This window comes from Zosterops lateralis (assembly GCF_965231275.1).
Source record: "Zosterops lateralis genome assembly, chromosome: 3".
In the NCBI taxonomy this organism is placed as follows: Eukaryota; Metazoa; Chordata; class Aves; order Passeriformes; family Zosteropidae; genus Zosterops; species Zosterops lateralis.
Window position 1 is genome coordinate 68,473,789 of NC_139764.1, and position 26,047 is coordinate 68,499,835.

The 26,047-nt window shown below is 37.5% G+C and overlaps 1 protein-coding gene across 5 annotated transcripts in view; it reads left to right on the plus strand.

Annotated features, from left to right (window-relative positions):
- SESN1 (sestrin 1) overlaps window positions 1–26,047 on the plus strand; it is a gene marked incomplete at its 5' end in the record, with an annotated part of 77,603 nt that overhangs the window by 18,564 nt on the left and 32,992 nt on the right. Inside the window, 2 exons of one of the 5 annotated variants that reach the window (XM_083856442.1) lie at window positions 22,259–22,451; window positions 25,207–25,306. The exons of 1 other annotated variant lie outside the window; for it this stretch is intronic. In XM_083856442.1, coding sequence (XP_083712568.1) covers window positions 22,411–22,451; window positions 25,207–25,306 — 141 coding nt within the window. Of the gene's footprint in view, window positions 1–4,995; window positions 5,079–12,407; window positions 12,431–22,258; window positions 22,452–25,206; window positions 25,307–26,047 lie in introns of those variants that run through there. 3 more of the 5 variants (XM_083856446.1, XM_083856443.1, XM_083856445.1) reach the window with 3 other exon arrangements.

The window sequence follows — 26,047 nt, forward strand, 5'->3', positions numbered from 1 at the left end:
AGAACATGGTGTTCTTGGAGCATGTTTACTGAAGACCTATCAGATGGGCTCTGCACAAAACAAACCAGAGCTACCCCTCCCACTCCCGAGTAATAGCTTAGTGGTTAGAGCATTCCCAAAGAGTGAGGACTTGGGGTTCAGCACCTTTTCTCCCTGAGGTGGTTCAAAGTCATGCCCTTTACATGCCTGGGCTCCCGTGATGAGACAATTGAACTAGCTTCTGCTCTCATTTCCGGGCCTGTGAACAATTTAAGAATTGCACATAAAGCAGGACTAATGCAGTTGGAAGTGCTGGCTGTGTTGCCATCATTAAATAGCTTAACTTTATTTGGAGAGGAGTTGAAATCACCTTGGGCCCATTAATGACTTGGACTTGGCCTCTGTCTTGTTTAAGTGATCTCACTGCTGAGGTGGGAGCATCAGTCTCTGGGGCTTGAGGTTGTGGCCATGAATAGATGTAGTTGCCTTTTTGTGGTGGGCAAAAAGCTCTAGCACAGTGAGAAATGAGACTGATAAGGCACTCCTGTCTTTGGTACTGCCTGTTGGCTAATTTAGATGACTTCTAACTTGACCTACAGGTTTTGTGCATGCTGGTTAAGGTGCATTACCCTCCTCAATTTCTGTATAATTGTAGAAAAGATAACTTTTGTGTTCCTGGGTAGTAGAGTGAAGTGTGATCTTTGCTAAGAGATTCAGATACTTGAAGAAATGTTGTCTTCAACATCATTGGACTTGTCTGCACAGTGTTTGTTGTATTTGTAAATCTAACCTTCCATTAAGGTAGTACTTTTCTGAAATACTATTTAGAGGCTTCTACACTAGATAATTAAACTGCCTTTGTTATGTTCCTGTGGTGAGAATGTACATGAAGGTTCCAGCTCATAAGCATCTGAAAAGGCAGTTGAAAGTGGAGATGTTTTGTCATTTGTTTCTTGCACACGTTTATAGTACACAGTCTGTCCTAATGCATAAGGACAATTATCCCCACGTGCTGGTAAGCATCGTTTTCTTCAGTGAGGGTCCTTCCTGATGGCTTCAGAATCTTTGTCTCCTTTCCTAGATCTCCAGACTTCTTCTAATTCATATCCCCTCACACTTGAGGGCACTGTAGGTTCATCCTTTCTTTATAAATGACTGGTGCTAGAAGCTCTTGGTGGAGGTTTGAACCAAAACTGAGTGTCTCTTGGTATTTTTAATGAGTTTTCTATTTGTTTAGTTTTGGGGAAAAAAAGTTCTCATCTAGAAGTTTCCATTAAAGGAAAAGAAGAACAGTTCTTTAAAATATCAATGGGTGTTTGAATAAGACTTCATAGAACAGTTTGGCACCTCAAAAGGAAATAATTGATCTCTAGTGGATTTGCAGTTTGCTTTCAAAATCCAAGTGCAATGAGATATGAGTAACCTGCACTACTGCAGCTAAGTGGCTGAAATAGGGTTACAGAAAACCAGCAGGACAGTCTGGAGGAAGAGCAAAACAGTGTCAACAAGTATTGAACACTGGGTTGAGTTTAATAGAGGGTGAAGCTGAAGTTCTTCTTGAAGAGAACTGTGTATTCTTGTTGCTATTTAAGTTTTCCCATGTCAAGCTTTTTCATTTGACTGTACTATGCAGGAACTAGATCATTAGCATTAAAAGAACCTGAAGTTCTTCCAAGTTTATATTCAGGCCAAATGAAGTAAGCCTCAAGCAAACATGCAACTAGATGACATAATAGCATGTATGAAATGTGCAGAGGCCTTCTTATTTCCCCATCTCCTAATTATATTGAACAATAGGAGATGAAATACATGTCTCTTTAGTGACACTGTGCTTCAACTCTGTTTAATGGACCTTTTTTCAAACATGGGTATGTGTGAATCTTGCTCCTAGTGGATGGCCATGGGCATTGTGAAATGCCAGAGGTTTCATGAAAATCTGCAACCTGAAAGGCACTCGAGTGTTTATCTGTGACTGAACTCACAGGATATACACTAACACTCCCCTTCACACTCAGGCCTTCTGATTTTAGGGTAACTTCCCATGCTTGCATGTGAACTAAATTACCATTAACTTTGGAGTAGCTCATCTATAAAAACTGACTTGTCTGACTTGCTGTGTAAAACACATCAGATGGGGAGCATGCTGTCAGTGGCGGTGGCTGAAGGGACAAGTTTTAACTCACAAGGTGGTGGTAAAGTGATTGTTTGCAGTCGTGTGAACATATTACGATAACAGCTCTTATTAATGTTTACTTTTCCATCTGTGTTAAACCATGCCTGCATGCTAAAACATATATTCCAGCATCTTCAAAACTTTTTCTTAAAGAATTTTGGAAAGGAAGGAAATGTAGCAATTGCCAAACATCAAGTGGTGCTGTAGACAATTATTGGTTTAACTATTGGCAGTAGATTAAAGAAGGTGGCTGATGATGGCCAGTTCTTCCCTGTTTTCCCACAAGACTTGGTTAATAGTTTTCCCCCTACTTTCCCCAAGTGACATGAATTAGTTACACGATACCTGGGGTGACTGTTTAGTGACCTCCTAGTTGTAAAAACTTTTATGAACATCAGAAGCCTAGAGTTATAAATATGGAACTTCAAAATAGCTCCATGGGGTTTTTTTTTTGTTTGGTTCGTTGTTGTTTCTAGAATAGTGAGCATAAAACCAAAGGCAGGCCCATTGTCAGGTTAGCAGACTTCCTTTTTGGCGATTCCTTCCCTCTTCTGTGAAGTTTTAATCTTCAAAATATCAGATAGAGAAATAAGCAACAAAACCAAAGGAAAACAAAAAACCACATAGTTTTCCTTTTAACATTAAGTTATCAATGTCCTTGAAAAGATGGAGTCAGCCCTTTTATTGTAGATCAGTACATTTTGGGCATGGAATCAGGGAAAGTAGCAGTTTGTGAAAAATGGAAGCTGGTAATGCTGTGCTTGTGTAGTGGTCTGCTTGATTTCTCCCTGCTGGAAATCTGGAATGTCCCCAACCTAAAAGGTGGACATGTATTAATTTAGTCTGTCCCACAGTAACTTACTTCTTGTGGACCCCTTATGCATTACTAGACCCAGCTGGTTTGGAAAGGGGTGATTTATAGAGGCTTTAGTGAGTGTAGTTATATCTGTACCTGGATCAGAGTTCAGGAATGGCATTGAGCTCCCACAGTCCACATTGTCCAACTACTGGTTTGTGAGTTTTAGTTTTTATGTTTTAGAAGAACCACTCTATAAGCTGAAGGGGAAGACAAGTACTGAACTCTGGCATTAGGTTTTCATGGAACAAGAACACAGTCCAAGCTCAAATAATGCCATTTCTTCTAGTGATTTCTTCCCTCTTGGTGTAGAAGAATTTGAGATGTGGTTTTCAGCAGATGACAGTCTAGCAGGTTGCACCTTCGGCTCAAGATATCAGCCTCTTGGAGGACAGAGGCTTTTGGGCTCACTGCTTCAGGTGAGTTTGGTGCCAGGCAGGACCTTGTGCAGCAGTGCTGGGAGCAGTGCTCAGAGCTGAGCAGGGGTTGTAATGCCTGCTGCTTGCTTGCTTCTCTGGAGACAGAGCCAGAACAAGAGATGAAGTCTAGTTACTGTTTCTGGAGTGGGAAAGAGAGAAGTACAGGTTGGTGAGGGAGAAAATACAGTTTCTTGTGAAGTTAGGAAGACTTTTCTGATGCTTGTTCATTGTTATCTCCCCTTCACTGTTACCCTCTGGGAAAGGAAAATTCTGTGATCCATGAAGATTCTGAAAAAATAAAGTTTTGAGAACATTTTCAAAGTGAAGTAATATTTTTCAGTAAGAGCTTTGTGTGAGTGTTTTTTTGGGGCAGTAGGGAGAGGTATTAGGAGAAAGTGTAGCTAATAGTAACACAAAAAATATTGCTTTGGAATACATGCACCTCTGGCTGATTGTTTAGTGCTCTTGTCCTTGAAAAGTGCCCTGTGAAATATGAAGACTTCCATAGAAAGAGTTTTAGAAGCCTTTCTGCCTGTTTTAACCTTTTAACAGTCTGATTACCAAATGGCAGGGAGATAAAAGTTCATTGAGCATTAAATTGTTGGGACAACCAAGTACTGAATCATAACCCTAATGCCTGTTTTGTGCCAACTGCCAAATAAAATCACGTTATTGGAATGAAGTGCCTATATCCTGCTAAGGCACAAGAATACTTGGCAGTTAGCAGCCAGTCACTTCACTAAACTCTACAGCCAGGAATTGTAAGGAAAGAGCAGAACTTGCAAATACTGGATTGGCAGAATTTAAAAAGGAAAGCAACATGAATGGTAAAAATCCATTCAATAACTGTCTTTAGTCTCAGGCTAATAAAGATTTTGACTCTAGCATTTTTGTGGAAATTCTCTATGTTCATCTTAATTAAATGTGCAGGTTATTGTTGTAGCTCTTTTTACACTTCGTCTGCACTATCAAACTCATCAATGTCTTCCCTGTCAGTTTTCTTTCAGGTGGACCATCTCTGGTCTCTGAATTTCAGATTCCATTTTCTGTCTCAGCTGTCTGGGCATAGATCATATTCATGTCTGATGCCTATACCTTAGTTAGTGTATCCTAAAGTGAACTCCTTTCAGCTTTTCCCTTCCCTGTTCTGTCATTGTCATCTCATTGCTCTTGCTTCCTACTTTGCCCCATCTTACTCTTTTCCTACAGTGTCACATGATGCCAACTTTCATGTTGCGTCATGAAATCAAAAATTTGTTTTTAAAGATCCGTTCATTTCCACTGGTGCTTACTACATAAAGGTATTGATTTCTGTATTGACTGTACAGACAGGACCTGCCCAACTTTGTGTGCCCATAAGGCACATACCTTGCTGGGACTGTATCAATAACAGCCCTTTCAGATTGCACATTCTTGCATCATGCAGTGTGCGGGGCTGACGCACAGTAGTATAACAGCAGAAGGTGCTGCTGGGGCAGGACATGGGGGTGGGGAGGTGAGGAAATAAAGCAAACTAAGTTCAACTGTTTGAAATCCCAAATGAAAGAAAAACTGTCAGCTTGGGGGAGGTCACAATTTAGTGTCGCAGCTCCTTGACAGAGTGTGACAATTTAGGATTATCTGCATAAATCTAAGATGCTGCTGAAAGCAGGTAAGTGAAGAATCTTTCTGCTTTGTTTGGGGTTTTGTTTAGTTACTTGAACATGTTTTTTCATGCTTGTTGTGCAGAGGCTTTTTTGCACAATTTTCCAGTCCTTACTGGTGAACCAAAAGAAAACACCTTGGTAGCATGACTTAACTGGGTATTGTGTTACCATTAGGATAATATTCAGAATGTCTGCTTTAGGTCTGTGAATACTGAAAATTACAATTCCTGTCCTGAAATTCTCCTTGAAGGTGCTAAGTGTCTCTAATAGCCTTAAAACTTATTTCAATATTAAAATCGTCTTTAAAATGAAACTTATGAAATGATAGAAACTGTACAGACAGTTATCAAATAATTTTGTTGGTTTTTTTTTTTTTCCTGAGAGATTAACACTGGGATTGTGGCTGTTTTGTTGTTTGGTCATTTTATTTGCAAAGTGTTACGCTGAATCTATAGATGTGTCAGCTTTAAAATCTGCTAATCAAAAGATACTGTAGTTAGCCTTTAAGATGAAATCTTAACTTCTGAAGCCTTTGCCAACTTGGTGTCATATTCACATTCATGTGTCCTGCTGTTGAAAGGCACTTTCAGCAAGTTGTCTTATTGCAAGGAGGGGACAGAAATATAATCGGGACTTTGATCTCTCAAGAACTTGGCACATCAGTGTTCTCTCTGACCCCTTACTAAGAAATCTTCCTCTGGCGTTTCTCCCCAAAATATACCTTCTCCTGCTTCAGCAATATTGAAATGGGTTTAACAGTTCTAGGAATGGCCTGGGAGATGAGTTCTGTTCCTGGCCTTGCCACTCTCTGATTTGCTGTGTGATCTTGAATGACTAGCACTCTCCTTTCTTAAAATCCTAAAACATTTCAGTTTTGGGGTAGGGTAGATATTCTTATCAAGACATTAAACTTTGTTTTGCTGGCATTTGAAATGTAGATAGCTTTGGGAAGTGAGGAAGCTGTTCAGCAGAACACAGGAGTGCTGCAAAGTGTGTCAGGAGACAAAGAACAACACAGTAAATCTGTAAGGTAAAGCAGCATTTGGCCACACTGGAATCTGACCAGTCAGGAAGGGTGTTTATAACCAAAGGAAAAAAACCACCCAAATCATGGGTTGTCTCAGTGTGTTTACCCAGTCTTTTTAGCTTAAAATCAGTAATGGGCTTTATTAAAAGCATTCCTTTAAAATGGTGCCAGGCTGGATTGGCATACCTTACATTAGTACAACCTCAGCACAGTTACAAGATAAGTAAGGCTTACAGGTTAGGCTTTTGTATATTTGAGTTGCATATTCTAATAAACATACTCTGCATATTACTGCTGCCATCTTACAAGTTGTATTGTAAAGTGGAGCTAGGCAGGAGGATGAAATGTGGAGAACATCATCGTCTTGAAACCAGTTATAGCTGCAAAGTAGACCTTGTAAAAGCTGTAAGATTGAACTATAGTTATGCCATATCTTTTCTGGAGGGCAAATACAAAATAATAGTAAATTTCTGCAGCTGTTTGCAGAAGTTGCAGTGTTCAGTTTGAGAAAGGTTTGTCCTCCCTAGGTCATGTTTTCACTTATAGAAGTGTTTTCTCTTACAAAATTCACATGTACTTAATGTAGGGTGCCAGGCTGATCACTGCAGCTGTTTAAAATAGAAAAGCAGATGGAACAAATAGGAAGATTTACTGCACAGCTTGATCTCTTCCCTTGAAGCAGCCATTCATCATCAGCGCTGCCGAGACAAACTGCACAACGAGTTTCCCTTCTTGGCTGTGATTGGGCTCGGAGAGGTGGCAGAGCTGCACAACAGCCTCGGGATTGGCTGGGCGGGAACACACCTCTGGAATCTGTTTCTTTCCCAAAAATAAGATAACAATCTTTTACATTTCGCCTAGAGATCTTTTATCTTACATTTAATATCCAAATAAGCTAGAACAAACACGGTTAACCTCTTTGGAACAGATGCAGTACTTTAGATGGGTGGAATGAATTCAAGTTTTGGGGGTTTTATTTGGTGGTATTTTTTTTTTTTGTTTTTTCCTGATTTTCTTCTGAGAAAATTATGCCTGTGTGAGTTGTCTAGATCTGTTGTTTGCATTTTTCTGGGCAACTATATATGATATTAGAGAACTTTCTTACATTTTAACCAGAGCTGAAAGTTGTTTTCACATTTTATAATGTATTGACTTTAGCTTATACTAAAGGCAGTTATTCTTTTAAGGCTATTTTTATGTCTGCTCAGTAAAATGTTTACACTTGCAGTACTATCTTTCATTATTTTTGTAAATATCAAGTTGCTATATCTGATCATGTTTTAGTGAGCTATGGCTTCTTTTTTTATCATGTTAATAAATTTAAACAGATCTGGAATTTTCTTGGATTTTTTTTTTTAAGTTAAGGACTTTAACTGTTTTGATGCCCTATGTAAAATAACTCCAGACCACAATTGAATGAGAGATTTGATCATCTGGAGTGAATGTTCCCGCTGAGTAAGTATCTGGCATAACTGAATACATCAGAACTCATTAACCTACTTCCTCTCTCAAAAAAAAAAGGCAGAAAATTATATGGAAAACACATATGACTTTTGTTGTGGTTCAGATGGGATGCATACACAAGCAGAAGGCTGTGAAAGGCTAGTTTGTGAAGCAGGAACTTGTGGTTGTTATCAAGTAACAAGGATTTGGACAAGCACCAGTCACAGGAATATTGACTGTAGGAGTTATTGCCTTCAGAGGAAGAGGCAAAGGAGAATGAGAATGGAAATGGATGAAAGGGAAGGTTAAAGGCAAGAGAGGCTGACTACCAGAAAGCTCTTAAAACCCAAATTCAGTTTTTTCCTCCTCCCTGAATAATTGCTTTTGCTTTTGTTATATTTAAATATGGATAAAGGCAATAGTCAGTAATATTTAAATTGCCAATCAGCTTTTGAAAAAGCATTTATTTTCCTGATCTATACAGAATTAACTGAGATTTTTAAAAGACTAGCTGTGATGTCTTATTGATGTTGCTTAGCTAATATTAAACATTACCTTTTTAAATCTTTGGCTCGTCAATGATGGTTTTATAAGCTTTCACATTATCCTATTAAAATTCCTTGCTCTTTGGAGTAAAGTGAGGAGGAAATAACACGTGCACTTATGGAGGAATTACCAGCAAAAGATGCTTGAAATTCCCTGATACACAAGTCTCTTTAACTGTTTGTTTAAAATCTTAACCCAGAAAAATGACTGAGAAAAGCCTTCTTCAGAAGTTTTTTAAAAGAAGTATGGAATTCAACAGCTGCAAATGGAGGAGTGAGATGGTAATGGTATTGTTGATTTCTAACATTTTTTGTTAGTTATTGGCTAGATAACAAGCAAAAGTAACTTTTTCTCTAAAGAAAATTCTGTTCCTGTTGGATAGAAATGGGAGAGCTAGCAGCCTTATTCATTTTATGCTCACTTTCTAGCTGTTAATTGGAATATTTTCAGATTTAGGGTAATTAAGGGAGCTATGTGAAGGAGGGAATCTTGTTCTGTGTTGCAGAGATTTTTGAAGACTTGCATTAAGAAAGGGCTTCTCTGGCTACTTCCCTTTTGTAAGCTGTAGGAACTCCTTTTATATCTGTGCCATAGGGCTGATACAACAGTTTAGGGTTTCATTGGCTTACCAGCATTATGTTTACACATCCTGAGACTTAGTGAGACTGAAGGATGAACCTATGCTTTCAGATCTAAATTTGAAAGGGACTTTCATTATTATATTATTATAGTCTTCTGTATTGCATATGAAAACGTTGAACTGTGCTCTCCCCTTTACATAAATATTGCTGCTGTTTAGTAACTTTTGTGCAACAAAAGATGCATCTCTTCCCTTTCTCCACAGGCATAAAAGAGCTAGTGAGACAATTCTGAGTTCTTGTTTTGTTATCTTCATTGACAGTCTCTTAACCTCCTTAAAATATTTGCTGATACTAAGTTGGTTAGCAAAATGAGAAGCTGGTAGCAGAGAGCTTCAAAAATGTGATTGGATAGCAGATGACATTTCAGACTGACAACTGCAAGATATGCAAGTAAGGGGAAGCAAATTCTCATTTTACAGACTGTGTTCTGTGTGCTTACTATTCAGAAAACAATGAAATTACAACAGAGCTGTCTGTTCATATTAGAAAATTTCTGTTAGAGAATGGGAACAGTATTTTGCTGTTTTGACCTTATATGAAAGAATAAAAGACTTTCAGAGTCCTTGTTGGGTGGTAATTTACAAGCAAAATGAGATTATTTCTTTTTTTTATTTTTTTTAAATAAGAGACAGCTAACCGTTGAAACTTTGTTTCTGTAAACCAGTGTATCTCCCAGTAGCTTATACTGGTTCAGACAACTGCACGGAAACTGGCAGAGGTTTTTGGGAGGGTGTTAAAATACGCTGCCCAACTCTGTCTCTTTCTGGGTGGCAGGTTGCTGGAGGCAGGTAAGGAGTGCCTTAACAAGGCAAATGGGCTGTGAGACTTTCACCTTACCCTGTTTTCTGGGCCTCTGGTACTGGTTGCTGTTGTTGTTAGCGCTAACCAAGGGAATGACTGTGCCTTTGTCCCAAAAATAGGAGTATCCCTCCCTCAAAAACACAGTGCACCATGCTGTTGGGAGAGGACTGCACTTGCAAGTAGAAATAAGGTGGCCAAGTGTCCAAGATGTAAATAAGGAGACAGAGAGTGAATCACCTGTGTCACAGGCTGCCCCTTGCTGAAGGTGTCCCCCAGAGGGTTGTTAGTGGCTGTGTTCTTTTTCTGTCCTCTGCTCAATATATGAAATGAGAAGTGGGCAGCAAAAAGCAAACCCTGGAGTGGCTGGGATAGCTGTGGATGTTCAGGAGAACTGTTTCTCCCAATGTTTTGAGTCCTCCTCATATGTGGAGGATTATAAATAAAAAGAAGGGTGAAGTAAAAAATGTCAAAATTATATTTTAAGGAATTGATAGGAGATTTGGCTTCTGTTTCCCCTCAAACCCAAAAAGTCTGGACCAGTATGTGTCTGCAGAGATGAATATGTTACTCAAATAACACTGTACAATTCTTAGACAAATCAGTAAAGTAAGAAGTTAGTTTTAGCAGCTTAGAAACAGTGGGTGATAGATATCTGGGGATACTGATAGGAAAGAGTTTAGCATTTGCGTTTGTTGTTTATTCAGAGAGGTTGCCACCTCACAGTCACCTAAAGAGTATCACATCTCTGGTTTTAACAACTAAACTTTATAATTTTTTTCTTTTCAATTTGTAGAGTAGTCCTGGATTTTGTCAGATCACCAGATGTTTCCAATACTTAAAGGGAGCATCAGGGTTAGCATTGTAAAAGGAGTCCTTAGATGGCAAAAAGACTCAAACTCCAAGACTGTAACTGAAAACATAGTGGGGACTTCAGAAGCATAATGTTGTTTATTTTGCAGGTGAATGTTTCTAGATTATGAATTAAATATCCATGGGGAAACAAGCATGTTCAAAGACAGTCCCAACTGTTCTTTTCCCCATAAGTGTAAAAAGAACACATTGAGCTTGCTGCTTCTAATTTGAAAAATAAATTGAAAGTTAGAAGAAAATATTACACATTGTAGTATTCCTGCTCCTGAAAGAAGGGTTAAAGAGGAATATGGATTCCTATTAACTAAATTTCGTGATTCTTTGCATACTGCTGTAAGGCACTGATGGTGGTGGTAATGGCAAAAGAGGATCCTACACAAGGCAAGACTGAAAGTCTGTGTAGAAATGGTTCAACATCATTGTGTGAGTCAAGTCAATATGGAATTAACCGTTGGCATCAGATTTACAGTTCCAGTTGCTCACACACCATTCCAATAATAACAAACAATTCCCAAGAAATACACTTCAGAGTTTGCTCATGTACGTTAGTTGCAAGGAAACCAGGAATTATTCCATTTTTTTACTGTAGTTTAAGAAAATTCTTTTAGATCTTTTATTTTAATGTAGATCAAGGTGATAAAATGGTGGGGTGGTTTGGTTTTGAAGTTGCTGAGTCTGCAGCTGAGGAAGTTTTGTTCCTCAGTCTGATCTGCTGATCCGTTCTTGGCTCCTAGCAACTCCCAAAACAGTGAGACTTACAGAAATAGGCTGTAGGTTTTCTTTACTGCCCTTAGGCTCTTCAGCCTGTAAGATCCATGTACTACAGATTTGGTTTATTTTTCACTTAAGATTCTTACGTTTACAGGTTTGTATAACCTGGGCAATACATATGTGACTAAAATGTGTCATGAATTGACAACTTCTGTAGCATCTCATTACACTAACTTTATTAAGTATAATAGAAGTGGCCTATTGCGTAACACTGCACCCAAGCAAAACCAAGTAAATGTTTAACAGTAGTTACAGTGGTTTTTAGGAATGTGTGTTGCTTTTAAATTGCCTTCCTAGTCTGCTTCAAAACAAGCGTTTATATGTGTACATATATATATATATATATATGAATGAGAGGCCTTGTGCTCTTGTCTTGTCTTTGCATTTGTCTTTTTATTTTTTCATATATTAATCTTGGAAAAACTAGCATGGAGAGTTACTGAGAATAAAACAAAATAAATTTCTCTTTTAGAGCAAAGGAGATGAGCTTTTGCTAGTGGTGTTTCTTCTTTTTACCTCAGGTTAGTGAAGGAGAAAGATGGAATGATAGAGAAGACAGAAGGCAACCTCATTCAGGACAGCACCAATCTATTGTTTAGTGAAACCAAAAAGGAAGTTCTGCGGTTGAGATGGTAAACTAACTCAACAACAAGAACAGCAGATGGGGGAAGGCAAGTGCAGATGTTTGGCTAGGAAAATGGAAAAGCTCAGAGAAGAACTGATTAATTCCTTGTGCTAAGAGGATGCAGGAGTTTACAAATAATAAAGATAAATTTAAGAGGAAACATTTCAAAATCCCCCTGTGTATAAGTTTCTTCTTTTAATTCTTAAAGGAAAACGTGAAGGGTTTGTTTTTTAAAGTCTGGATTTCTTTCGGATTATAAAGGTCAAAATTTTATTCTTGAATGCTGGAAATGTTTAACTTCAGTTATGCTTACTTGTCCATGATCTTTCATCATGCAGCCCAGGGAATAGGCAGAGCACAAACATTTAATGAATTCTAGACTTTACTTACATGTTTCCTGGAGGAAGTAAGAACATCTCTCTTGTGTTGGCAAAAATAAAATCAAGTCTTGAAGTAGTGACTTCAAACTTACTGTGAACTTTGTACAGATTTCAAAGCTCAACCAAAGTAATAGCTCCATCAGCTGGTGCTAATTGTTCCCCACAATGAAGAATCTTAATCTATCAAATGAGAGTTAAAGCATTCATTTGTTCAGACTGTAGTTTGGAACAGCATGTGCACACTTCTGAGCAGGTGAGACCTGACAGAAGAAACGTGACATTTTAGTAGCATGGTGTAAAGTGTTTGTACATGTGTGCATAGGTATGAGTTTGTGTGCATATACAGCTGGTGATAATCTTTGCTGTTACATGTCAGTTGTTCATAATACTCTGGACAGTCTAACTGAAGGGAAGGAGCAGGGGGCAGTAATTGCCTGAAGGGAATGAGCAGGAGGCAGCATTCCTGGACAGTGCTGTGGCTAAACATGTGTTAACAGTGCTTGCTTTGGCAGGAGAATCTTCAGCATTAGAAACTCTCTTGGTGGCTATTAGAACTATATTCCCTTTATTGTGGGGCAGTGCACTTCTCTCATATCCTTTTTATCTTGTGTTTCTTGTTAAAATAAATTATAGGCCTGCTGTGATAAATGGCTTAGCAGGAAACACCTTGGTACCCTCAGTGCTTTAAAATAAGAGGTGAAAGAATTCTTTGCCAAAAGGAAGCTGATAAATAATTGCCTTCCACATAGAGTGATTGGACTGAGTTATACCATTCTGCTTTAAGTGGAAACTAAGGCAAAAATTGCCTTGAACAGTTTGTTCAATCATTGTAAAAGCTCTAGATATTGTAGCTGAAATCCTCTCCTCTCTGTCTTTTCTTCTGAAGAAAAGTGTCTATAATGTCTATTGAACAACTGAAGGAAAAGAATGAAATGCCACAAAGTAAATGTACTTAAGAGTAACTAATCTAATGTTTGAGGCAGTAAGTGAGAGCTGAATAGGACACTGAATATGGTTTGATTTGGGAGGAAGAAGTGCATGGGTCAGTAGTTTGGGTTTGTTGGTTTATAGATCAAATAGATTATGGAAATCACTCTGCATCGAGATGAGTTTAAGTATTTTTGGACCTCCTAGAACTTTTCTTCTTTTCTCTTTCATAATTCCACCACTCAGAAATATTTGTCTAAAATTTCCATAGTAGAAACTATTCTCCATTTTATCCACAGCTATAAACTATAGCAAGAGAAGTATTTTTGTCTTGTCATTACTATGACTTAAGAGTTTTATAGCTATACCCTACCCATATATCTTTCTAAACTAGTATTGGTTTGTATTACTGAGACATTACCATGTGTAAAACCTGCATAGGTATGCCCTGACTTTTCCTTGGAAAGAGTTGTTATGACCTTTTCTTTGAGAGACTCTATCCATTTTTTTGCAGCAGATCTTTTGATATTTGACAGGAGCACTTGAACTACACAAGAGGTATTTTCTTTTTCCCCATGGCTACCACTCAGATTTGTCAAGGCTATAAGTGTTAGAGAGAAGGATTTGCCTTTGTGCAGTTACAAGCCTCTGAAAACTTAGCAGTAGTTGCAGGCATTGCTTAGGAGTTGAAGGAAGCTCTCAGATCAGTAGTGAGAGTGGAGGTGTAAGGGTAAAACTGGGCTCTGTCCTAAATCTGCTGTCTAGTCATGTAGACATGGTAGATTTTCCCTTTCCTTGAACTTGCAGGAGTGGGGTAGGGTGGGGAGAATATTACAGTTGGACCATGGGCAATGTAACTGTTGCTGTTCACTGGAGTTTCTGGACTCCAACAGTCTGCTAAGTATAATGAAACTTCACCTTGTGTGTGAAGTTACCCCCGTACCCTGGGGCACCAGCAGCAGCATTATGCCACAGTGCCAAAGTTCGCAGGCTTGAAGCTTAGTGGGAGTTTATGCAGGTGCTGTTTGTGTTCAAAATCATTCATGTAACCTCCATTCTTCCCCCAGTTGTTGACATTCTTTTCAATTGCATAGTAAATGCAATCCTTACCACATTCACTGTCCAGTTAAATTCTTAAAATATAAACTCAAATTTCAGTCAAAGACAAATTTACCACTTTCCCATGTCCAACTTTAGATCATCTAAACTTTTTGATATAGGATATTCTGTGAATCAGGGACTACCAAGAGTTGAAAAAGGGAAGTTCCTGTGTTTGCAACACATTGTCTCAGATCTCTGGACCTCTGTTTCATTGTTGTAGTCTCTTTATGCTTTCCTCCAAGTTCTGGAAATGCTGAAACTGCAGAAAGCAACAGTGTGGTCCTGAGCAACTGTACAGCAAGTTCTATTTTAATCACTTTCATCAACTTTATCCTACAGTGAAAGCTCTGTACTGTATCCCTTCATCATGGGGGCAGGAGGGGGAATTTAATTTGTAATTAAGCCCTATTCTAATACCTGATTTGCATATGAAAATCATAAAAATAAAGATGATAAATATTTCCTAGGACTTTCAGAGCCTAAATAAACTATCAATAAATGGTTGAGTGAATGGTTTTGTACCAGTAATTAAAATACAAGCCTATTAGTACTCTTTCTTTGCCCATGGATTCAGGGCATGGAAAAAAAGGTAGAAAATGTTAGTTTGCTTCCCAGAATAACAGCATCACAATATGAATTTGATGTTAAGTAGAAAATTCAAACCTGATTCTGGAGGACTGAGTATTTAGTCTCCCAGGAATTTTTCCACTGGCTGGCAAAGGTAGTTTGACTAAGAAACAATTATACACTGTTGGTATTGGTAAAAAATAAACCTATATCCTGTGTGTTTTGCCAAGTTTAGAGTTGTTTTTCCTAGGTGAGTGCACATCTTCTTAGCATTCATGTGGAAATTAAGTATTTCAAAAACAGTATTGGCTGAAACAGACAACTGGTTTGCTTGTTCAGCTGACAGATGCTTTCGTTTTATACACGGACAGCCTAGCTCAGTAAGGAGGTACTGCTGCTAATGTATCCTTTGGGTAATAAATAAGAAGGAATTCCAGATTTCATTTCTGGCTTAAAAACAAACAAAAATGTTTACAACATTTAATTGGAGCTCAATAAATATGAACTAATGTTAAATATCTACATTAAATGCAGTTCTTCAAAACAGAGAGCGCTTCTGTTTTAATGTAATGGGCTGTACTGTCATTTAGGCTTTTGCTTTAGTGATATTATATTGTTTTTCTGCATAGGAAGTACTGTTTATGAGACATATGAAGTGCAATTCCAGTGTTGTGAACATTTAAAATCATATTTTTAAATATTTTGATAGTCTTGGAAGTTTTTAGAAGATCATAATATTAACTGGCCAGATGTTAAAGCAGCTATAAAGTACCCAACATTGCAAGAAGGAGCCAAACTTACCTTACAATGCTGAAAAAAAACTCCCATCTCCTAAACAAACAGTTTGTCTCAGTACACTTTGTGGAGCATTTTATCTCTCAGAATGTTTCCCGTGTTTGTTAGATGGCTCAGCTCCAGAAGAGCTTTAACATAGTCAGCCTGCCCTTTTCTTGTATGCTTTGCTGATGATGTTTTCCTGCTCTTCATTATTCAGGTCTGTAATGAGTGGCATATTATAATTACTTCTTCCCTGCATGTCCCTGATACATGTATTTTTCTTCCTATATCTCAGTTCTTCTGTGTTCTGTTGTTTCCATATCATGTAGAACAAGGTTTTATCTTTCTGTCCCAGGAACTTAAAATTTCATTCAGACAGAAATAGGACTTTAGGACGGAGCTGCTCTAGGACTGTTTTTTAAAGGGCTCCTTTCCCTATCACCCTCTATTCCATGAGTGCCTGGACATACTTTTCAGTCAAGGATTCATTGATTTATAATGATCTGAAAGTCCTAGGAAATGCTTAACATACTTATTTATCTAATCTACTGATCTGAGGATATAGAGTATGAGTATATCCTGTATTTCTTTTAACTTAACATTCTGGCATGTCTTCCAAAACAGCAAAAATGTCTTAAGGTGCTCCTATTCTGAGTGAATACCTTGTTTGGCACCTCTGGAATCCTGTATGTGTTGGTACATAATAAATCTTTCTCATTATTAAATTTTTAAGAATCCTTTCTACACTGAAAGGACTTATTAATTTGAAAAAAAAATAAATAAAGAAACCCAAAAAAACCACAAAACCAAAAAAAACCCAAAGAAACAAAACCAAAAACCAACAACTAATTATATTTAACTTAGGTTCTGTTTTCCAACCACTTTATAATTTACTCTGACATATAAAATTTCATGATTACTATTTATTTGGGACAACATTGTGATGGAAATATTGAGACCTTAAGCCCAGGAGTTGTAAGTTATAAACATGTCAAATATGCTATTTTGCTGTCACAGAAAAGATCCAGCCTGAACTGGCAATATGAAATTTTCTTTAGCAGACAGGTAGCATGAATTAGTTACATTGCTCAAGTCTTCTGCTGAGGATCCAGTAGCAGCCTTGACAGTATTTTGGAATGAGACTTGATGCATTGCTGGCCAAAGGGAGAATTTGTTCTAGCAGTGGTTGTTAGGATGGACTGGAGGTTAAATTGTTATGACAATTACCACACTTGGAAACATAATCTATTATTGGAAATTTTTTTTTCCTGGTTGTGACTGTAGGGAAGGGAAAGATTCCTGGAACAACTTTAATAAAATGTAAACAAAGACTATATGTAATGTACAGGGTAGGTTAGACATGGATTAATCAGTACAGCAATAACAATAAAACTTTTTGTAACGTCCCAGACTTTGGAACTGCTTTGTCAGGAAAGTCTGAGCCTGGAGGGACAGCAGAAAACCTGAGCTACTATTGACTTGAAACATGACAGGCAACTCAGGCTATGGGAGCAGATGAATTTTATTTCTCTTTCAAGCCCATATTTCAAGCCCAGAGCCTTTTCAAGAGTCAACTTACCATTTCTTCCCTGATGGATGGCAGTCATCTTCCTTCTGATATGTTGATTTTTCTCCCTGTATCTTTCCTTTCCCTAGGGCTCTTTGAATGTCCACTTGCCAAATCTTAAAGCTCCTTTCTTACTTTATGGAATTTAAGGAGTTATTTTTATATGTCTGTTGCCTTTGAGGTACCTGAAAGCGTATTCTTTCTGTCTGTCTTTGCATCAGGTCACTTTTGTATTCAGTCCCTTCTGCTGCAAAATGCACTAGAAAGACTAGGAGGCATCTCATAGAAGCTGAAAGAAGTGTTCAGACTTCTAGGTGAAGTTAAAGAATTGTGATAATCTAATTCAGTCTTGTGTGTGGGGGTCAGAGAATTTTATTTCTCTCCCAGAAGCTGAATATAAGTTAAGTTTCTGAAAGGTATCTAAATTTACTTAAAAATTGAAGCAATGGTGTCCACTTCCTGTAGTAAGAGCTTTCAGAGTAATGTTCTTGCTGCTAGGAGGTGATACGTCTGTAACTCGCATTTGTGTAATGTCAGTTTCTATTTATTGAAGTTTTCTGTGAGTTAATTTGTGAATCCAAAAAAATCTCAGTATTTCCCAGTCTTTTTTTTTCTTAGACATCTTAATGAGTCTTAAAGGTATGTATTAATAAAAATGTATATGTGCATATGCAAAAATATCAAGTCATCTCTCAACTTTTGTTAATTTGCCTATATTGAGGTTTTTAAGGTGCATACTAAGAGGCTTGTTTTCTTTACCAAATCAACAGGAGCCTTAAAAATCCTTCCAGTATTTTCAAGTAAATTCTGACACTGAGAAAGTCATCATAAACAATCAGATTGCCACAGTGTATGCAGGAAAGGGGGTTGTTTGTTTTACCTGATATTTCTACTTTTATATATTTAAGCTGAAATTAGCCTTCTAGGCAGCTGAACCACGGTTACAAATACACAGTGGAGCCCAAGTTACAGTTCCCAATGTTCTTTCTGGAGACAGAGCTTTCCAAATTACTTTTCTAAGTGTGCATGTTGATTATTTTCTTTGCCCTTATGTGTGGGACAACTAAATTAAAATGTGTTTTCACAGAACCACAGAATAGGGAAGGTAGGGAAGGTGCTGAAGAGAGCTGTTAGGTCTGTTGAGATGCCCCAGGGAAGAAACAATTACTATATCTAGGCTGTGTATGAGAAGTTTATCTGACTGTTTTAAAGACTACCAGCAGCATGTGCCTTCCCTTGTTCAAACTTATTATCTGTTGGGGAAGGCAGGCTAGAAAAGTTTCAAGATCTGTCCTCAATATGCATGTCAAACTAAATTTTGCCTTTTACCCCATTCATATTATTGTCTAGGCACTTACAAACTGCTTTGTCAATTTCCCCCCCACCTTTTATTTTTTTAGGAATTGAAATTCAGCTGGCTGAACTGGTTCCTTTTTTGTTTCCTTCTTTAAATGAAAGCATTGTTTCTTGTTTCTCTAGTTTTTGGTACTTTGCCCATCCTCCATAAAATCTTGAAAACAACACTAGCCATTTCAGTCAATTCTGTATATATTTAAGGTGAAATGTAAGTAATTTTTTAATTGGCTAAGATGCTTCTCTCTAGACTGACTTTCTGTCTTCTGTATTGATGTTGAGCTTTGAGGACTAAAAAAGGAAATCCAGATGGTTTTGTATGAGTTATGTTGCCTTTTTGTTATTTTCCATTCATTTATTATCTCATCCCAGAATTTCAAAATTTTTGGTTTTAATAAATGCTGAAATTCTGAGGTTTTGATGACTTTATTTTTCAGGGCCGTGAAAGTCTGTGTTCCATGATGTAGCCATGTGACCTTGTTCGCCCGTGTTACAGCATCCTCTTAGGTCTTAATTGCATATGCTAGTGGAAATAGAAGCTGTACCAAATAATTCAAGTTATTTGGGATCATTAACAAAATAGACAAAATACAATAAGCAAGCAAAGATAATGTTTTTTCTAAGTGGAATAAGGACAGAAGATCCAGACAAGGTTTTCTGAGAAAATTTTAGATTACCTTTACCTTCATAGTTGAACTCTTTAATTGGATGTCACATTGGTTGTACCAATGTTTTCCTGGAGGAGCAGAAATGTCCACACTTCTTATTTGCCTTGACTTATTATTTAGTTCCAATGAAAGAGCAGGAAGTTAGCCATGGCTTTTGTAGCCGTGTCCGGTTTCCTTGTCAGGAAAATCCTTTTATTTAAAAAATACATGTTGTGTTCACACATACTCACAGATTTCATTATGGTTTGCACAAAAACTTAAAAGACAGATTTCTGAAATACAAGCATTTTACACACTGTTATATAAGAAAGTATTGTCAATTTATGCCTAGCATTTAAATAGTGTAGTGGTTCCTATATTTATTAAATAACTTTGAATTGTTTACTAAAGCAATTTTACAATCAGATGAGTTATAGAAATCTTTCAAGATAATTAATGATTTAGATTTTTTTGTTTATCCAGGCACACTTAAGAAGGTGAATCCTAAAATTTCAGATTTTGAAAATCAGCTTTTCTTGGTAATAGATTTTGACAATTTTTGTCTGATTAAGTTGAAAATGAAAAGAGGAATGTTGAAAGTGAGTGTAGAAGTTTCATTATAAAGGAATGATCGCATCATGTTAATTTAAACTATCAATAAAACCGTATATATATTTAACTTTCTGAGGTATCACTCTATATTTTGCTTCTAATCTTTGCAACGTACTTCTATTTATTAAGTAAAAAAGAACATATATTTTCCTAACAAAAGATGAGTGAAGCCTACCAGTGGTTCCTTCCTCACTCATTTTCTGTAAATCCCCTTCTCAACCAGATCCTTTTACAGCTAGTCCTTACTGTAATTTTCTCCTTTTGCTTGCCCAGATGGGTATTATTCTCTAGTATTGTTCTCTAGTGTGGCCTGACACTGGACCAGAGGACCAAAGAGTCTGGAGGAGAGTGCTCATCAACAAGGCTGACATGTAAACTGGGGACACTTGTACTCACATGCCTTTGACACAGCTGGGTACACCTGGTCTTGGGAGGCAGGACCTGAGCAAAAACAATAGCTTGGAATTCTACTTGTGATCATTAGGCAGGTGTGCAAAAAGATGATATTCCTGGAAATGGGCTGATGAGCAGGGCCTGTCAGACGTTAAAGCACAGTTGCAAAGGGATGAGTCATGACTGCTGGGCTGTATCCAGTGTAATTTATGGCCAGAGCTGAACTTGCTGAAAATTGCAGTGTAACTGTGCTAGTTCTCTAGAGTCTCGGGTAAACAAACCTGAATTTCTAAGCTTGTCAAATAAAACTTCCTTTACATTTTTTTTTTTTTTTTTTTTTTTTAAGAGGGAAGAGCAGCACATTAAACAGGCTTTCTTGGCTCCTTTAAAGGCTACTGCAGATCTATTTAAACATTTGTGCTAGACTCATTGAGCAATGAAGCATATGTTTTTACAATAATATAACCAATGTCTCCATTGTTTGTTTCAAACTGATTGTCTCCAACTGATGTTTTGAAAAAGTATATGCATTAAAGTATTCTTATTATGTAAGTATTTATCATAGGAGGTATATCCAAAGATTAATTAGAGAGTATACCAAAATTTACTGGTTTGTGCTCTTATCACACAGACTGTACAAGAAGGTTTCTTTGTTTTTGAGGTTTATGATTTGTCAGTTCTGTAACTTCCCCATTGTACCTGAAGATACCTGAAGCAGAGAGAGCCATTTCCCCTTCATGCTTTGATTACACATCTCTCTGAAAACATATTACTACAGTTTAGGTAAAAATTCTTCTTGAGAAGGTATATTACCATATTTGACAAATAAAGGAGGCTGTTTCTTCAATATATAAACTTTCTGGATATCCAGGTAATGGCTGAGTGAGTGATTCTTGGGAGAGAACAGAAAAGAAACTCATTTATACTCATTTGAAGTTGTCAATTTAACAATAAATTGAGATCAGTAATCCAGCAGAATGTTTGGAGTCCAGTTACACAGAACTGTATGCTAATTTTAAATTACAAGTGAACAACATGCAGATGTTGGGATTATGCATATTTAAATTTGCTATTTTGGAAGCTAAGCTTTTCATAAATTTCTTTTCTGAAGCTGAAAAGGGACAGTTTGAAGCTTTGCTTGGCTCAGCTAGTATTGATAGACAGCATCAAGTGCAACTACTTAAGCTTCAAACCTGTAGTTTTCATGTTTAAAGCCCAGATTTACTTGCACCTATGTCATATAGGGCTTTTGTTACCCTAGTGAATTTATGAGGATGAAGGACTGGAACTGAAATTCTGTCTTTATTATAATATACTCCTACACTCTCTTATCAGATCATAAAGTGCTTAGACTTTCACAAGGAAACCACAGCAGTAGCTGTTCCCAAGCTGATTTGACAGTACTGCAAGAACAGTGTTTGCATAGTTTTGTCAGTAGTCTGTTTTGCAAATGCTGTTCCCTACATAACCATCAGTAAAGTGTAAGCTGGTTGGAGTCCTGATGTAAATAAATGCACACTCTTCTTCATTTGGTTTTATCTCTTTCTTGTTTAAGCCATTTGTAAACAGTGTTTAGAAAGGTATGGACATAGCTTGTGGCACTTAAACCAAACCCATTTTAAATAATCAGTAGCAATTTACCTACAAATACTGCATATGGCTAAGGCCATGAAAAGACTGCTTTCTCAACAGATCTTGTCTCCTCTCACAGTACAGCTATGTGCTGAGCATATCTGCAGACATGTTCACTGCTTTTGAATGCTGTTGGGTCAGTGAACTCTCCAGTAGAGTAAGAATGAATCGACCAGGATTGAGCAGCATCAACAAAGCCATTTTAGCTGCTTGAAATCTGATACCATTTCTAGTTCTATATGGTTGTTAATGACATGAACAGAGTGAAATTACAGGTATGCATCTGGGATATAAATTGACCTTCATTATGGTTGAATGTCTTCCAGGAAGTTTTAGACCTGTTTCTCACTTTAAGAGGCAGAGTTTATTAGCTCTGAAATGGTGAAAACAGTATCACAGTTATATAGTTTCTGCACTGAAGCTGGCTTGTGTTCAGACACCTGCTTGCATAGATGGGCTGTAGAGGTGCACTTTAGACTTTTGGACCTGGATGAATTTGCATGCTCAGCTGTACAACTGTAGAAAACTGGTTTTAAAAAAAGCTTTGTTTATGGACTAAGTATATTTCCTATAGAATCACTCGGATATAGTGCAAGGCCAAACAAATAATGCAGATGGGACCCAACTAGATTTTTAAGCAGAAAAGAACTCTTTGAGATGTCAACTGTAGGAAAAGAATTGCCTCTCCTGATGGTAAGGTAAGCCTTCAGTTTCAGACAAGTACAGCACTTGAGTAAGTAAGATTTAAAGATGACTTTAATAATAAATGATGAGTATGAGATTGATAAGATGATTTAATAATAAATAATAAGTATCAGATATTTGTAGAGAGGAATTTCACATTGAATTTGATCACATATGTAGGCTCTTCTTCCTTCATGGATTGCTGTACTAATTCGTATTATAATTCAATAAACAATGGGTCTTAATCTTTTCCCCCAGATATTATTTTATTATGTTGTGACAGTTCTCAGACATCATAATCATTGACTGTTTCCACCATGGTAACTACTCTAGCATGATGTTTTCTTTTGCTGCTGTCCAATGAGATTGTAAATTTTAAAGCAGGAGAAAGTGTCTAAGACTTTTCATAGGAAATTATTCCATACAGACTGAAGTGCCTGATTGTAGTCTCGAACTGAGCCATACTGGTGAATAAGAAGCCAGTTTAACAGAGAAGAACACCTAGCACTGATTGACAAATAAAGGTAGAAATAGGGTTTGTGTGCATGACTACAGGCAAAATGTTTTTCTTTAAGGAGTTCTTGAAAGGAGATGGGGAGTCCTAAGTTACACGTAGGATAAAAGAAAAGGGACATTGGGTGTTAAAAGACTTACAGTTTTCCAGCCATCTTCTTTCCCTGTATTTACTGTGCCATTGTATACACACATGTGCAAATGTTCACAAATCAGGGTAGTCCAAGGGTCTAATGGAGGGAAAGGTGCTCTTCTCAGCTACACCACTGTCTTTCAGAGCTGCACTCAGCATTGTTTTCTCCTTTTCCTGCAGGATTGATTTTTGCAGTCGCATACATTCAAAATGTCCTTGAGCCCTTTTTCTTTCTACCCTGAATTTCCTTTGTAGTAGCGTTAGAAATAACCTTTCACATTGACTCAGTAAAACTGCAAAAACCTGCTGTTATCCATCTATTACCTACATCTTACACTGGCTAGGGTCTTGGACTTCCATACTTCTGTTTCACCTCTACCCATGAAAATTTGAAGAGAGTTTCCATGCATTCCTTCTTTTATCACCTGTGACTAGTTTTTTGAAATCTGATCATCGTGCACTTGGAGGAAGTTTCGTGTGGAGACTCATTGGTTGGTCCTGCTTTCGTGTGAATTTTTTTTAAGTATACCGAAGGTTCTCAACAAGACTTATTAAACTCTGCTGTGTGTTTGTTTGCCTTTGTGTGTGCCTTGAGAGGCTTGCTGATAATCATCACTGTTCTTTGATGTGATGACATCTGTTGTGTGAGGAAAAAAATATATGGGCCTTCCAGGATGTAGGACAGGATTGCTTTCTGTTGGCAGCATTCATGTGAGCAGGGAATGGGAATATAATTGTAGTAAATTACCACTGAAAGAAACAACAGAGGAGAGCACAGGCGGAAAGTTCTGTCTGAGTTTAAGCCTCTGTCAAGGAAGCCCAGGGATGGACCTCTCACTGGGCCAACCAGGCAAGGGAGGGCATTGTCCCTGCACTGTGTGCTGGTGCAGCCTTACACGAGTCCTGCGTGCAGTTTTGGGCACCACCATGCAGGAAGGATATAAAGCTATTAGAGAGCATCCAGAGGAAGGCCATGAGGATGGTGAAGGACCTGGAGGGGAAGCCTTATTAGGAGCTGAGATCACTTGGCTTGTTCAGTGAAGAGGAGACAGCAGTACATCAGCCACTACTTGTTTTTTCTTCAGTAACAAGGGTTGCACAAAACAAGTAGAAAATTTTGTCCCTATCTTCTGAGGCAAAGACGAAGTAACAAACTTGCTGTCCAAGGTCGTTACTTGTCTCTGAAGAACCTCTCCCTGATAGAGTAACTAATGGTGGGGCTGCTGGAGAAGAACAAGAAATTCTCAAAAATTAGCAAGAGCTAGTGTGAAAGTGGGGTTGAATAGAGATGGCATCTAAGCCTTTTGAACCACCCTTGCCAATGGTATACTGCAACCTAATTTATTATAGAGTAGGAGCAGACCTCTCTTAATCTCCCATCCTCTGCAAAACATTGTTTGAAGGTGCAGTAAGATGGTGTACTGCTGCTCTTCCTAGAAGCTTCATTCCCCTGCTCTGAAAAGTTTATCACAAAACAGTTTTTCTTGGGAAATTTTCAGTCACCCTATTCTTTATCCTTGTCCCTCAGTCACAACTCCACTGTAGCCATAAAAGAATTGAGAACAACAAAGAACAACGATGCTTTAAGCCACACTTAAGTTGAAATCCCTGCTGTCACTTCTATTCTGTCATGGACTACATTTGATGCTGTTTGCTTCTAGACTTGAGTTTGTTTTGCTTTATATCTGGATGAAAAGACAATTAAGTACCTGAGTCACACTGCAAGAACATAATAAAAGTCTTTCCTAGCAATATGTTCTTTGAGAACTGGTCACGTGCTAAATTATTCAGCAGTAAGAGGAGATAAACTATTTTTTCTATAACACTGAAGAGTCATTCTGTATTCACAGATTCATTCAGATAATGGTGCAAAGTAAAATATAGTTCTTAATAATAAGGTTACTTGAGCACTCCTTTACTTAAGGATTCATGGCACTTCTGTCAGGTTAAGTAAACATCTGTCAGGATGGCAAAGCTGCAGTTGATTCTGTTGAAACAGAAGAGTCTTGAGTAGGCTTTCAGGGGTCTCATCTGTCCTTTTTCCACAGCTGGGATATTTTTGTAATTTCCTTGTGACTGTTTCTGAAGTATTCTGCATGGTGTGCTGTACAAATTTCTTTCAGATTTCAAGGTGTGTTTCTCTTAGTGGTCATGAAGATTAAAACATTGAAGAATATTGTAATAATTTTCTGCCATTTGTCCATCAGTTTTTGCACCCATCAGGTAAGCCAGGCAGAGTTCAATAACTATATATTGAAAATAAATAGCTACTCATTTTACAAAGTTGCATCAAAAAAGATCAAAGCTGTTGGCTAAACCTCTTTATCATACCATTTTTCTTTATCCCACTTAATGCATAATATATATCTCTAAAATGTGTTGTCTGACCACTGTTCCTTCTCCTGCTCTGGTACTTGTAGCAGTGGAGCCTTTAAGGAAAGAATTATTTGCTGTTTTGTTGGGGATGAAAAAAAGCCAACTGAAAACATTTGGCAACACTCTAAACTTTTTTTTTTTTTTTTTTTTTTTTTTTTTTTTTTTTTTTTTTTTTTTTTTTAATAAAAATAGCATTGTAGCTGTTATAACAGCAAATCAGACTTGTGGGGAGAGGGGCTTGCTTTTCTTAGATGAGCTCATACAATTGATAAAAGTAGATAAGCTTCTAAGCCTGATCTGAAGTAGAGCTTGCCCCCTGTAGTTTTCCAACTGCTTTAGTTGATATAATGAAATACATTATATAAAAATAGACTTTTTTTTCTTACAGGATTCTTTGGCAAATATTTTGCAAACCAGAAATTTCATGTAGAGTGACCTTCATATTTACTTCTATGGAATTTCTGTTCTTTAACACTGCTCCATATGAAATAGAATTCTGTTTTTAAGTATTAATAATGGAAGATGTAGTATAGGGGAGATTAAATGCTGGTAAATAGGATTTACCCTCTTCTAATCTGGACAGAACTG